At 40.7% G+C, this 15,480-nt stretch overlaps 1 protein-coding gene across 3 annotated transcripts in view; it reads right to left on the bottom strand.

Moving 5' to 3' along the window:
* The window catches only part of SLIT2 (slit guidance ligand 2), a 441,790-nt gene that overhangs the window by 133,665 nt on the left and 292,645 nt on the right, over positions 1–15,480 (bottom strand). For all 3 annotated transcript variants that reach the window (XM_073574662.1, XM_073574660.1, XM_073574661.1), the window contains exon 6: positions 289–360. In XM_073574662.1, the coding sequence (XP_073430763.1) occupies positions 289–360 (72 nt within the window). The remainder of the gene's footprint in view (positions 1–288; positions 361–15,480) is intronic.

Below are 15,480 nucleotides of genomic sequence, written 5' to 3'. Positions count from 1 at the left end.
GAGATCTTTCCTACAAGTTCGACGAACAAGGTCAACCGTCTTCTACTTAGACATCTTTTTCATACATGACCCCCTAGGGTATAATTGTTATTATATATTTTCAATGCAGAATTTAAAAAGAAAAAAATAATAATAATAAGTAATGATTAACTGAAAAAGGCTCATACGTATAGATACATAAATGTGCACATGTATATTGTATATACACACACAATTGTAGCACAGCACATACAGACATGCTCACAGCTCCTTCTACTGATCCCAAGACATGAGATAAGATGTACTCACAGCACTTCCAGGTCGCGCAGGGCTCTGAACGCTCCATCTTCGATACAGCTGATCTGGTTAAAATCCAGTTGCCTGTGAACAGATGAAGGGGGATCGACTTAAGCAATGGGATGTAATGGACAAGTCTAGGCCTCCTTAACTAGCAGCTATTCCCGAGCACCGGCTCCCCCGTGTGCACTGTGCGACAGCCCTGCTGCTGCTGCTGCTCACAATAGCAATAGTAGCTCTGGAAAAGCTCTAGTAAATAATAACTGCACCTTATATTAAATGCCAAAGGAATGCAATTTCATTACATCGAGTAAAACCATCCATTAAAAGCTCTCAGCGTCATCTCGCTGAAACAATTTCATTAAGGTAAGGGGACTGTAAATCACTTAGTGTCACATGCATCCCCTCAGTGACCTAACCGAATCCATTTATCAGAGGAGCCAGCTGCATGTTAATTTTACTATCTTTGGCGAGAAAAATGGAAGATGCTATTCTTGTGTAATATGGCTTCTTAGCTGTAAGCCCCGGCGCTGTTTCCTTTTGTGCGGGACAAGTTCAGTCCAGCTGTCTGGGAGTATTTTTAGTCCAATATCCAATCTGGCTATATTTGAGGTCACGATATGAATATAGCTCTCCAGGGGTAGAATGAGGTCTCTTTATTTTTTTTTTTTCCAATCTTTATTCGTACTCCATTTTTACAGACTATCCGCCGGTGAGTTGACAGTTTGGGAAAGAAGGAGAGATATCGTACCAGGTTTCACAGTTATCCATTCGTAGGCGTCATCGATCAGATGATATAACATGGAAATATAATCGTGTCAAAGAGGAGAATAATAGTTGATAAACTACAGTTTAGAACAGATTTTTTGCATTTTTGTAAATTAGGAGGTAGCAGAGCATGAGATCTGCTGTAACGTAGCAGAACTGAGATTGACATTTGGCATGCGGCGTTATCCTGGCGCTCAGCATTTGAGAAATCTGGTCAAGACATAACACAAATATTGGCAGATATTGGGGAAATGAGGATTGGCGTATGTTTTGCTCATCTTTGACCAATCCGTTGTGGTGACGGAAAATAAACTTCGGTCAGAAGCGTCCGGCTACCACTTGACTTTATAATCCAAGCAGCCTTAGTATTTATGGATAGATCGGGGGAAACCAAGGAATCAGCCCCCTTCTGTATGAGATTGAGTCTAAATTTCCTGGGATTAAGCCTGGAAATTTGGGACAGTCTCAGCAAATACTAAAAGGCAGGTAGGTCTGTGTGTAGACTGCTTAAAAGGCTTCTCCCCCAGTCACAGAGTAGATTGTAACTTCATTGGTGGGAGGCCAACCACTAGCTGTGCCCCCATCCTGGTTAGAATGAAGCAGCATGCATGCTCAACCATGTCTCCATTCTTACCGTATGGGGCTGCTCAGTGCTTGGCTTTTTCCAGCAGCCCCATAGTGAATGAGTGAGGCTGGGATTGGACATCAAACCTGGTATTTCATTCTAATGGGGATTATTTATTATTATAATTATTCTGCTTTTCTTATAAAGCACCATTCCACAGCGCTTTACAGACATTATCAGCACTGTCCCTATTGGGGCTCACAATCTAAATTCCCTATCAGTATGTCTTTGAAATGTGGGAGGAAACCGGAGAACCCGTCAGAAACCCATGCAAACACATACAAACTTCTTGCAGATTTTGTCGGTGGTATTTGAACCCAGGACCCCAGTACTGCAAGGTTGCAGTGCTAACCACTGGGCCACCGTTCTTCCCTAATAAAAGTGCCCCATAGCGGATAAAGTTCTGCTGACCAGTGCAGGTCCCAGGTCATCACTCATCACTGGTGAACCCCTTTAAATGCCGATCACAAACTTTGGCTACAGGGGACGGAGATTGTTTACTAATCAGGTGGCGCTGTAGATGGTATAATGAGGAGGCAGAATTGTGAATACAGCTCTTGACTAAGGAACTTCATTCTATCTAATGATAAACTGAATATGGAACACACAAACGGAATGTTGGAACGAACATGTGAACGGAGCCTTATATACCCGTCGCTTCATGTATCCTACACATCAGTAAAGGAGGACCACGTTTCGCCATGCCATGTTGGATGCTAATTCGGCAATGGTCAGACACACCTTATCGATGTAGAATGGCTTTTCATTCTCTACAATTCCCGCAGTATATATATTTCTGTTTATCACTGAATGTATATCGCACACAGCTGCGCTATGTATGTATAATGATCCCTGGCTACTTTATGGTTTAGAACTTGAAAAAATACGCTATAAATGCAGAAGGAAAAAAATGTGGCTTTAATACATTTCCCATCTAAGTTGGTGACTGGACTCAGTTTAATAGTTTAATGTTGTAGGATCTCAGGAGACCCGAAGCATCAGAACATCCTGGAAGTGGAGCAGAAAGCAGAGAAGACCACCCCAACACAGCAGGTGGTGTTTTTATTAAAACTGTTACTTTTTATATGTTTGGCATTTACCGCAGAATTAATAAAACATTTATATGATGGTTTCTTTGCAAATTCTTCTTAATTGCAATCTCTCACTAAGAATCACATGAGTGGGATACTTTTGTAAGCAGACATTATAGAACAGCACCATGAAATGTTAAGGCCCCGATTTACCATTTGCCTTTTTCACATCAATTTTTCTTTTTTTGTTTTGTGCTACTTGTTGCCATTTTTGTGCCAATCTCTTCAAAATTAATCAAATAATAAAACCAGAGAGACAAATAGTGTTTTATCTGATAACCAAATGAAATAAAATAATGTAGGTACGCTCATGTGATGGGGTAGTGATGGTCACAACTCCGATAAAAGCATGAAAAGGCGGCTGACGGACCACCAATATAATGCCAAACTGAAAATGATGAATACAGTGGTTCAGAGTTTGCCCTGCCCAAGGTCCAAAGGTGTAGTCACACACAAGGTTAAAGCAAGAATGCGGTTTATTGTGTCCACGCGTTTCAAGGTTTTCAAACCTCTTCATCAGGACCAAACCACATTGTGCACATTGTCCTGATGAAGAGGTTTGGAAACCTTGAAACACGTTGACACAATAAACCGCCTTCTTGCTTTGACCTTGTGTTTGAATACACCTTTGCACCTTGGGCAGCGCAGACTCTGAACCACCGTCTTCATTTTCTGTGAATTCTTTAAAATGGCGCACACAGTTCAAACATTTTGGGCATAGTCAAAAATGGTCTTTATTTTTCTCTTTTTTTCTTTGCTGTGACTTTTTAATGCAAAAAGAAAATTTCTGGCACACATAAATCACTGCAGGGAGAGACTGACGTATCATTGCAACAAAATTTTGTGATTTGTCAAAAAGGCAAAAATATCTGGAAACCTTAACCTTTTCTTGACGCAACCAATTTCCATTTTTGGGCTTTCATTTTTTTTCCTCCCCTTCTTCCCAGAGCCATAAGCTTTTAGTTTTCCTGTCAATACAGATGTATCATGTTTTTTTCTTTTGCAAAATGAGTTGTAGTTTTCAATGCAGTATTCATTCTTTATTTATTTAACATAATATACTGGAAAAATGAAAAAAAAAAAAAAATCCCAAGTAAAATTGCAGTGAAATTTGGAGAAAAAAATGTAATTTTAATTTTTTGGCAATTGTTTTTATGGTGTACATTGTGTTGAAAAAAATGACCTGGAAATATAATCATCCTTATCAGTACGATTATGGTGATACCAGGCTTGTCCATTTTTTTAAATGATTTTAGTACTGAAAAAAAAAGTCAGAAGTTTGAAAAAAAACATTTTGGGATTTCGGAGACTCAATGTTTTCATTTTTTGATCGATAGAGCCATGTAAGACCTCATTTTTTTGCAAGGTGACAATGTTTTTATTGATACGATTTTGGGATAGATATGACATTTTGCTCACTTGTTACAGAATTTTTTTCGGTATTGCAGTCAACAAAAAATTTAATTTTCACCTTTTTGTTTTTTTTTTTTTTTACATTTACGGTATTTACCGATCAGGTTAATGATTTTCATGTTATGATAGATTAGACTTTTCTGAATGCTACGATACCACATACAGTATATATATATATACTTTACTTTTAAGGGGGAAAAAGGGGGGTGATTTGAACTTTAATGTTTTTTTATTTTACTTGTCACTGTATTTATAAGTCCCCTGTGACGACTTAAATTTTTGGTAGTTTGGTCGCTTGTCCTATATACCAGGATACCATAGTATTGCTGATAGCAAAAATCACTGTCTCATTTGAAGCCCGGCCACAGGCAGCGGCATTTAACAGGTTCCCCCTCGGAGTCATATCTTTGCCGCAACACACAGCCATTAGCTACCGAGCACGGGGTGATCTCGCCTCAGTAGCTTGCTCCATACACCCGTTACCGACTTGTGCCGTATATGTGCGGCAAATGTCAGTAAGAGATAAATTAATTCCACAAATGATTTATGTAAAAAAAATAACTCAGGTGAAAACATATAACAGGCTCCAAAAAAAGGAGAAATGTTAAAATGAACAAGGCGCAAACACAAAAAATGCTAAAAATGCTAAAAAAAAACCTCAGCCAAAAACAGGCATAAATGCAATAAAGAATTGGGCGGAGTCTATACGGAGGGCCATTAATTGGCAATTGTACCTATTAGAAAAGTCGGATTACTATGGCAGTAGAAGAGAGAAAGCAGTGTGTTTGTCATGTATTTGACCACTTTGCCCCTTTTTGGGCTCAAATCAATTTTAGTTTAGCCCTGAGCTGATAGTGTCCTCACACGAGTAAGCTTAGAAGGACTGGTTGCTAGGGACGCTTTACCTGACAACACATTGACTAAAAGTTGCTAGGCCTTGTATCCATAGAAACAAATCAGTCTCAAATAGCTCTGTCATAAAGCTGTAGGGCTAAGGCTGGATTCAGACGGTCGTGCTAAAACTCAGGACAGTCATGTCCCTAAATTGCTGATGTGACTGGCTCCGTGTGCTCGTCTGCATATGAGGTGAGTGCAGGAGGTGACTACCATTTCCATGAACAAGTCTGGTACATAAATCAGATCAAAAGTAGTGCATGCTCTGATTTTATCCAGGTAGACCGATGGGCCATGTTGAATATCGACCATGTTCATTGGCACACTGGCAGAAAAGAGTGCGGTCTGTGGGGCACATGTACAGCTCAAGTCTGCATAAGTCGCTCGTCTGAACGAGTCCTTAAAGGGGTTTTCCCATAAACAAAGTTAATTTTAAATTTGATTTTAATCAATACATCTTGGAATAATAATAATTTCCACAATTGGATGTGATTAAAAACAAAATGTTTCTGCGTTCAGATAATCTTATAACTGTGCCCCTGCTGTGTACTGTGTAATGGCTGTGTCTGACCGTACAGAAGAATGGTTGGATCATACCACAGCTCCTGGGCAGGGGAGGAAGCAAAAGAGTATACAGACATTACAGCATGGGATCACTGCTGATTGTTTTTGTGAGGTAAACTATTTCACAGCCTGTTTTTAAAAAATGTTTTACCTCAAAGAATCATTTACGATCTCATTCTGTAATATCTGTAGATGTCCAAAGCTCAGAGACGTAAGGATTTATCTAATATATAAAGCTCAAGTGTGTGTATGTATGTATGTGTGTGTGTATGTGTGTATGTCCGGGATTGGCATCCACACCCTCGCAGCTACAGCCACAAAATTTGGCACAGTCACACGTCTGGACCCCGAGAGCGTCCTAGGCTATGTTGTGAGGTGAAATTTTAACCCCGCGCGTTCCAATTCACCAAACAATTTTGCCCCTATCTACATAATGGGGAAAAAGTGTGTGTGTATCAAGCCCCGCCCCTCATTATGATGTCATAATGGTTGACTATGGGATGGAGGATGTGTGATGGGTATAAGGGCACTGGACTATGGGATGGAGGATATGTATGACGGGTATATGGGCACGGGACTATGGGATGGCGGATATGTATGATGGGTATATGGGCACGGGACTATGGGATGGAGGATGTGTGATGGGTATATGGGCACGGGACTATGGGATGGCGGATATGTATGATGGGTATATGGGCACGGGACTATGGGATGGAGGATATATATGACGGGTATATGGGCACGGGACTATGGGATGGCGGATATGTATGATGGGTATATGGGCACGGGACTATGGGATGGAGGATATGTATGATGGGTATATGGGCATGGGACTATGAGATGAAGGATGTGTGATGGGTATATGGGCACTGGACTATGGGATGGAGGATGTGTGATGGGTATATGGGCACTCGACTATGGGATGGCGGATATGTATGATGGGTATATGGGCACTGGACTATGGGATGGAGGATGTATGATGGGTATATGGGCACTGGACTATGGGATGGAGGATGTGTGATGGGTATATGGGCACGGGACTATGTAATGGAGGATGTGAGATGGGTATATGGGCACGGGACTATGGGATGGAGGATATGTATGATGGGTATATGGGCACGGGCCTATGGGATAGTGGATATGTATGATGGGTATATGGGCACGGGATTATGGGATGGAGGATAATTATAATTTGCTATAACTAACCACAGTTAGTTACTATGCCCGGGCAGCACCGGGCTCTTCAGCTAGTAATATGATACAATAAAAAACAAACTATTGTACTAATAATAATCACTCGGCCGTCTGATTAATTACATATTATAAATGGAAACTGATTCAAATGTGAGTTGATCACTAATCACAACCGTGACCTAGACTGGGGGATATGAATGTACTGGCTGCAGAATTTCAGCAATTAAAGACTGCAAAATAATATGAATCAAATATTTATTCTATTTATGGAGCGCTCATTATTTATATTACAGTAATTGAACTAAAAAAAAAAAAATTGTGGACCAGTTTTATGCTCATTAATTAAAAATATTATTTTAAATATTAAATAGACAGATGACAGTTATATAGATACCATATATAATAGATAGATAATACAAAGATAGATAATAGATAGGTAGATAATAGATGGATAGATAAATAAATACATAGATAGAGATAACAGAAAGATAGCTATACTTAGATAGATAATAGATTATAGATAGATAGATGAATAGATAATAGATAGATATAGATAGATAACAGATAGATAGCTATACTGATATATAATAATTGATATAATAGATAGATAGATAGATAGATAGATAGATAGATAGATAAATAATAGATAGATAGATATAAATAGCTATACTTAGAGATATAATAGATAGAGATAGATAAGAGATAGATAGATAGATAGATAGATAGATAGATAGATAGATAATAGATAGATAGAGATGTGGGATAGATAGATAGATAATAGATATAATAGATAGATAGATTTGTTCTTTGATTGTATATACAGAACACTTTAACTAATGAATGGATACGCTTGTGGATTAGGGGGCACTGAGTTAAGGCGACACAAGGACACGCTCCCTCCTGCTGCCGCAGTTCTCCTGCAGATTAATTCTGGCCAGCAATTAAGGGAATTGGCTTTTTATTGGAGTGATAATATAGATGTACAGTACAATACTTTCACCTCCTGCGCTATCTATCAAAGTCGTTTAAATTGCTCGGTGGCATGAAATGCTCCTCTTAGTACAACACCAGAGAGGAATTGCTTCCAGACAAATTGGCAAAATCCTTTTATGCCATCAAATTTGCCTAATGCAGTCTGTAGGTTAATTTGAAAAAGGGCGAGCTGCGTGTACGCCTGTATCTTATTATCCTTAGCTGTCAATAGATAAATCATTGCTGACACAGCATCTTGTAAATCATCCCAGAGAGGAGAAATCATTGAGGACAATCATCTCGCTCGGTTTTTACATGATACCACTGGAGTATGAAGCGCTTAGCGCCGTTTAACACGGCTGATCTCAGATCGTCTCTTCTCATTGCCAATTTTATGATATATTTTATCTCTAACTATTAACAAGTTTCAAATGAAGAGAATGAGAAAGGACATGGACCTCAATGAAAGGACGACCGCAGATTAGAAAACCGAGTCATCTAAGGGAGGCAATGATCTATAATATTAAAGAGCATTTACTCAAGAGAAAAACAAATCAATATTGTATCTGCTCCTGGGGAAGCTGGGTGACAGTATCAGTGATATAGGACTCAGCACAGCCACATACATGGAGTTGGGTCGTTGCAGAGTCCCAGAGGTTTTGTACTACTAGTCAAGTTTTTTAAATGGTTTTCCAGGAGAAGGGAGACTCATTTTTTGGTGGTCGCAAATACTGCTCCTGCCCTATCATTATCTGTCTGGGGGCCAGGGATAGACCTGATGACGCATCATCCCAGGGCCATGAAACAAGAACCATTCAGGTTGTGCAGCTTCCTAGAAGGCTTCTGTGACACTGATGATTTGCCGACTCCTCTGGGAATCGGGAAGATTTTGCCTTTTTCCAGGACACTACTGGGAGAGTTGGTAACTAAGGATCCAAAGACCTAACTATGTACCGACATGCAGTGTTGTTTATGGTTCGATGTTATGAAGATACTTTCCTTCAAGAGAATTGCTTCCATAATATAGTATCCAATGGACAAGTCACACTAATTTTTCTGAAAGGAAAAAAACCTTTTTGTGCTTTTTAATCAATTTGGAAGCTTCTGGAGATAAGTTCCGATCATATAGGCTAAGTTGCCAATTGCCTCAGGATTTCCCAGGGCTCCTGGAGATTATGTAACCCTTGCCTAAATGTGGGTGTTCTCGGAAAGCATGGAAGCATGCTCGGGCAAGGCGGTGTTAGGAGTCAGATTCCTGCGTCTGCTCTGCAGGAATCCAGACCCTTACATTCTGCGGTCCCTTGCTCTTTATCTACCGCAGAGGAGATTGCCTTGCAGCAAATCTCTCCAGGGGCTAAGTCCCTCTGTCCTCCTACTGAGCATGCTCGTGAGACGGTTTTCCATTGGAGATCAGGAGTCATGTGCTCAGGTCCTGCTCCAGATCTCATTGGTCCATCTCGGAGATCTGGAAGCTTCTGAAAGGTCCCGGCTGCTATAAAAAGCGCGCATGGCCGTTCCGCCATGCGCTAGTATAGACTATACTGCTATGTGTGAATGGTGACGGATGTATGATTCTGGTGACTGACTTATTATGAAACCCCTTCCCTCTGATATTACGCATGTGGTTAGAGAATTAGTTCAGTAGTCTGCGCCAGTCTGTGGCAAGCCTTAGGCCACTGTGCACACCTCACCTCTGCGCTAGCGTCCGACATAGCGCCTGCTTTGTAGCTGTGTCGTCCAGCGGCAGTGTCCTGCGCCGCGCTGCAGTTGCAGCCCTTCTTGCAGCCTTTTGTATGTTTTTGTTGCAGCACCTCTGTGTGAACAGAGCCCGCTCTGCGCACATTGGGTGAAGTTGAACCCGTGTGAATTATATCGCCATATTGCTCGTCTGCCATTACTCAGCAGCGGTTGTAACACCTACTGCACGGTGGACCCCGAGCGGCGAACGCACTTTATTATTATTTTTATTTAGTGCGTTCCGCCGTTCCTAACAGGCGGCATTAGGGCAGGACCAAGACGTCCCAAGAAATGTTAGCAATTATGAATGAAGATTAGTAAACCAAAATAAGCTAAAATGTCTGAGCCCATTCAACTCCCAGAAGGATTGTCTTCCAGCTTTCTTGGAGCTCAGATTGGCAAATTAGTCCAGTCATAAAGACATTTATATCTAAGTCCCATTTAATTTTGTATTGTAACTGAACAGTTCTGGACAAGACACAATTCAGATCAAGACACTATTCACAACAGGACACAGTTCAGTAAAAAACACAAGACCAGGCACAGTTCAGAACAAAATACAGGACAGGAGACAGTTCATGATAAGACATAGATCAGGTCAAGACATCATTCAGAATGGAATACAGGTCAGTACAAGACACAGGTCAGGACATAGATCAGAAGAAGACTGAGTCCAGTGGATGTTTCTCACACACCAAAGGCCACTCTGTGTAGGCTCGGAATGACCCCCCACAAGGTCCAAAGCAGCATCAAAATCCAAAGTATTTGAGTCACCAGAAACTTCTCATAGGCCTTTTTCAAGCCAAAATTACAAGTCTCAAAAAAACAGCCATAACATCAGTTATCAGTTCACGACCAAACACACTTCAGGACAGGACAAAATTCAGTAAAAGACACAGTTCAGGACAAGATACAATTCAGTACAAGACACAGTTCAGGACAAGATACAATTCAGGACAAGACACAGTTCAGGACAAGACACAATTCAGGACAAGACACAGTTCAGGTAAGGAGTAGGGCACAGTTCAGGACAAGATACAATTCAGGACAAGACACAGTTCATGACAAGATACAATTCAGGAGAAGACACAGTTCAGGACAAGATACAATTCAGTACAAGAGACAGTTCAGGACAAGATACAATTCAGAACAAGACACAGTTCAGGGCAAGATACAATTCAGGACAAGACACAGTTCAGGACAAGATACAATTCAGGACAAGACACAGTTCAGGACAAGATACAATTCAGGACAAGACACAGTTTAGGACAAGATACAATTCAGTACAAGACACAGTTCAGGTAAGGAGTAGGGCACAGTTTAGGACAAGATACAATTCAGGACAAGACACAGTTCAGGACAAGATACAATTCAGGACAAGACAGTTCAGGTAAGGAGTAGGGCACAGTTTAGGACAAGATACAATTCAGTACAAGACACAGTTCAGGACAAGATACAATTCAGGACAAGACACAGTTCAGGACAAGATACAATTCAGGACAAGACACAGTTCAGGTAAGGACACAGTTCAGGACAGAACACAGATCAGAACAAGACATGATTGAGAAAAATGGAATAACGTTAGGTGGTGCAGAAGTTTCAGTTTTGTGTAACTGGTCAAATAGGAACACAGTCGGGAAAAAATTGTAGATTGTTTAGCCTTCTCTCAGAAACCCCGGCATTCACCCATTAATGTCATGATTCAGTTACAACATCCCTTTTTGTGAAATACAGGTTCTCAGGAGCATGCCGGCGATAACTTGTATGGGCAGCACTGTAGGTTGATTACTTAAGCACTTTATGGTCTCACTCTCATCTGATTGCCTTAAAGTGCATTACATTAACAAAATGAAAACTAGCCATTAAGAATTTACTGGTTCAATTAACCTGAAAAAATGCTTCTTCAGCTCCCTACATTTTATGTTTTGGGATATCTGAGAGAAATTCTATTAGTGGCAGTATGGCAGCTGCCACCGACTCGGCTAAAGGTCAGGGGGGCTCTTCCTTCTTTGTCATTCAGGCAGGGGGGCTGTGTACAATGAATGAAGAGTGTCTAGGATATCTGTATTCAGATACACAGAACACTGCTCTGAATGTAGGAGGGGAATGATGAATGCACAGTGACACTGCAGTTATACCAGACCTGACGCTCAACCTGGAACACTACAACTCTCAGCATGCCCCTTTCCCTACATCTCCCATAAACATTCTCATGTAACCATTTCTTTGGCCTTAAATAATGTGCAAATCTTACATCCGAGCTTCAAGAGCGGCCGTGAATTAGAATAACCAGGCTACTTATTCTGATGTAGCAGAGCTCAACTCGGTATTTAACCGGTTACATTCTCAGCTTAGATTTAAGCCCAAAAATTTGCAGGATGGAGGAAATACACATAGAACCAATTGAGGTCTCACACAGGGTTCTGTTGAGAAAACAAAACAATTATCTCATGTCCTTATTTATTTTTATGAATCATTATCTATTATTATTTAACCAAAATGTGCCAGGTATTCACATATTTCTGGGCAGAACACAACTTGTCAGACATCGTGAAAAGGGTAGTGGGTGGCCAAAATGGTACAAGGTCTTGACATACAGGAGAGAAGAACTTTCAAACCAGGTTGGGGTGGTGAGTGTTGCACTGGCCCCATCTCTGCTATCTCCAGACCCTTAACACTTGCATAGGTGTAAAATAGGAAGCAGCTGTCTGTCAGGGGGTTTTCTTACTGCATCACAATAAGAGACCTCCCATGTCTTAGGCAAGATTCACGTATCCACCATATTTCTTGGTCTGATGCTCGGATTAGCGGTTCTCCTGACCCAGACTTTTAGCCTTATAGGAATATAGGAGGCAGCTGAGTTCAGGTCAAAAGACCAGCAGCAGCCTGTTCATGTGGTCCGATGAATCTGGCCTTGATTCGTTGGTATAGCTGGTGACGTCTATAAGGGCAGCGAAGTTCTCTTTTTACTAAGGCTCCAAAGAAAGAAAATAAAAATCTTGGATAAACTGAGGTACCCACCCTGAGAACAGATCGGGGAAAATTTATTTAACGTGGCAACATTTTGGCACAATTTGGATCAGAAATCTGTCATATATGCCCTGAACCAGATTTATTATGTGTTTTAACTTTTTAATTACTGTTTATAAGTGTAAGAAAAAAAGTGCTTAGGTAGAGAAAAGAAAACGTGGCCTAAAGTGTGCCAAATTGTATTAAAATTGTGCCAAAATTTTGGTCTACAGTAAACCAACAAAGAGATGGCGTAATAAAGAGAAAAGTGCCTAAAATGCCCAGCAAAATGCACTACATTAAATAGGATTCATTTTCTAAAACTAGTAAACTTGTGAGCCCCAGGTGGACTTTTATATGAACTGTTGTTACAGGCATTTTTTATTTATTCATCCTATGCTGGAACTCTTCTGTAAAGTTGAGTATTTACTGTGCTCTACCCCGATGTTGGCTCCTTTCCTTGCTATGCCATACCTCTTGGTTACCATTTAAAAAGGAGTTGTCACTTATTTTAATTTTTTTTTTTTTTACTTTGCATGTATGTCACTGTTCTCCTGAATCTGGTGCTGCTAATTTCTTGTTCCAGCAAATCTCCATATGGTCCCCAATTAACAGTATGTAAATCCTAGTCTTGTTAAGAGAGGGGATATGGGTCTCAATAAGAGGAAAGTTGATGGCCAATCCCACTTGGCTAACATACTAAATCTATATATGTATGGAAAAGGAGACTCACTAGAAAATCATTTAAGACAGGAGTGAATTTATGGGTTGTAAATCCAGCACCAGGAATGGAAGTTAAATTCCAAAACTTTATGTAACAGATAATTAAAAACACTGCTGGCAGTACCGGCAAGACCAACGCATTTCGAGCAAAGCTGCTTTTAGTTATGGCTACCATCAATATGATGCAAACAATATTTAAAAAGCAATAGTCAATCAATAAGAATGAAAGAATAAGTCACATATCGAACTACACCAATGAAGCAATATAGCCACCATTCCTGAGAGTGTCTGATTTTAAATTATCAGCAAAAAGCACAATATTAACAAACACGGACACACATGACAAAGACTCGTGTGTATAATGCAAGGTGCACTAAAAAAACACAACAGAAATGCATCAATGCTGGACTATGATCCAAGATGTATATATTACTTATTGGGAAACAGTTTTAGGCAGGTATAGGAAAAATGCTGCAAAACCTTTTTAAAAATGGAAGTGTAAAAGTTTATTTGGATCAATTAGCAAAATGCAAACGGAATGAACAAAAGAGAAATCTAAATCAAATCAACAATTGGTGTGACCACCCTTTGCCTTCAAAACAGCAACAATTCTTCTAGGTACTTGCGCCATTTTTTAAGGAACTCATTAGGGAGGTTTTTCCAAACATCTTGTAGAACTAACTACAGATCTTCTGTAGATGCAGACTTGTGCAAATCCTTCTTTCTATTCATGTAACCTCAGACAAACTCAATGGTGCCGAAATCAGGGCTCTGAAAGGCCATATCATGGCCTTAGTGGAATGGGCGTTAGGAGAGTATTATTGTTGTTTAGTATTTTCTTTTTTTTTTTACAGGGGATGAGGGCTTCAATAGAATGGGTGTAAAATGGTATAACTGTATTTGTTATTTTTTAATAAAAAAGTAAAACTATGCGCCTTTATTTCAAATAAAGAACTTTATTCTTAAGAGCCTGTCACACTAAGCGATATCGCTAGCAATATCGCTATAACGTCACTGATTTTGTGACGTTATAGCGATATTGCTATGTCTGATACTTACCTCCGACGGCTCCCCCGCTGATTATCGCTTATCGCGCGAGAACGTCCTGGACCGTTTCTTGTCGTCAGCTTCCTGCTGGGCTTCCTGTGGCGCCGATGAGCGACGCGTGGACGCGGGCGGGAGGACGTCAGGATCACCTCGTCTGACAGGTAAGTAACGACCCGAGACCGCTGCTATGTCGCTGGTGAGATCTGCCTGTGTGGCAGCTCACTAGCGACCACTTAGCGATGCACCAGCGATCCTGACCGGGTCATATCGCTGGTCGGGATCGCTGGTGCATCGCTAAGTGTGACAGTACCTTTACTGTGTGTTTGTTTATGATATGACTATTGGATTAGTAATTGATAGGCGTCTTTTTGATGCCTCTCCATTACGAACCCGTTGGCTTGATGACACCTGACAATACAAAGGTGATTATCAACCCCACAAATATTGCATTCCTTTTCTGGGGCAGCTGCAGGCTGCTATTTTTAGGCTGGGGGGGCAATATCAGTGGCCCCTTACCAGCCTGAGAATACCAGCCCTCATATGTTTGCTTTAGCTTGTCTGGTTATCAAAAATGGGAGTACCCCATACCATTTTTTTAAATTATTTATTTAAATAATTTAAAAAGATTGCATGGGGACCCCTCTATTTTTGATAACCAGCCATGATATAGCTGACAGTTGAGGGTTGCAGCATCAGCTGTCAGTTTTGTCTGGCTGTTTATCAAAAATAAAGGTGAACCCACATAGTTTTTTTAATTACTTTTTTTTTATTTATGAATACTCCCATGAGTTATGCCTGTTCTAGCTGTTACTAGCAGCAGCAGGCGTAGGCTGATGGGAGTAGCAGTCACATCAGCCAACGCCTTTGTGACCGGAGGTAAACTTATTACCTCTGGTCACAGATGCGGGTTCACACTGTCATCTGAGCTCTCTGTCGGGTGGTAATAATCTTACCGCTGATCAGAGCCGCTGGTGTTTTTCATGTTATGATGCAGATGACAGTTGATGTTAAGGGTGTCGAACCCAAAACAGTAACACGGACTTCCTTGAGAAGTCCGTGTTCGGGGTCCGTGCCCGATCAGTAGGTGTTCGGTATGGATCCCGATTTTTACTGCCCGGGTTCACTCATCTCTACTCTCCAACCCTTCAGTGAGCAAACTGCCTTCTT

Source organism: Dendrobates tinctorius, unplaced genomic scaffold (assembly GCF_039654945.1).
Source record: "Dendrobates tinctorius isolate UK_male_01 unplaced genomic scaffold, ASM3965494v1 ptg000039l, whole genome shotgun sequence".
Lineage (NCBI taxonomy): Eukaryota > Metazoa > Chordata > Amphibia > Anura > Dendrobatidae > Dendrobates > Dendrobates tinctorius.
Note: the sequence above shows the minus strand (reverse complement) of the source record. Positions and strands in the feature narration are given on the sequence as shown.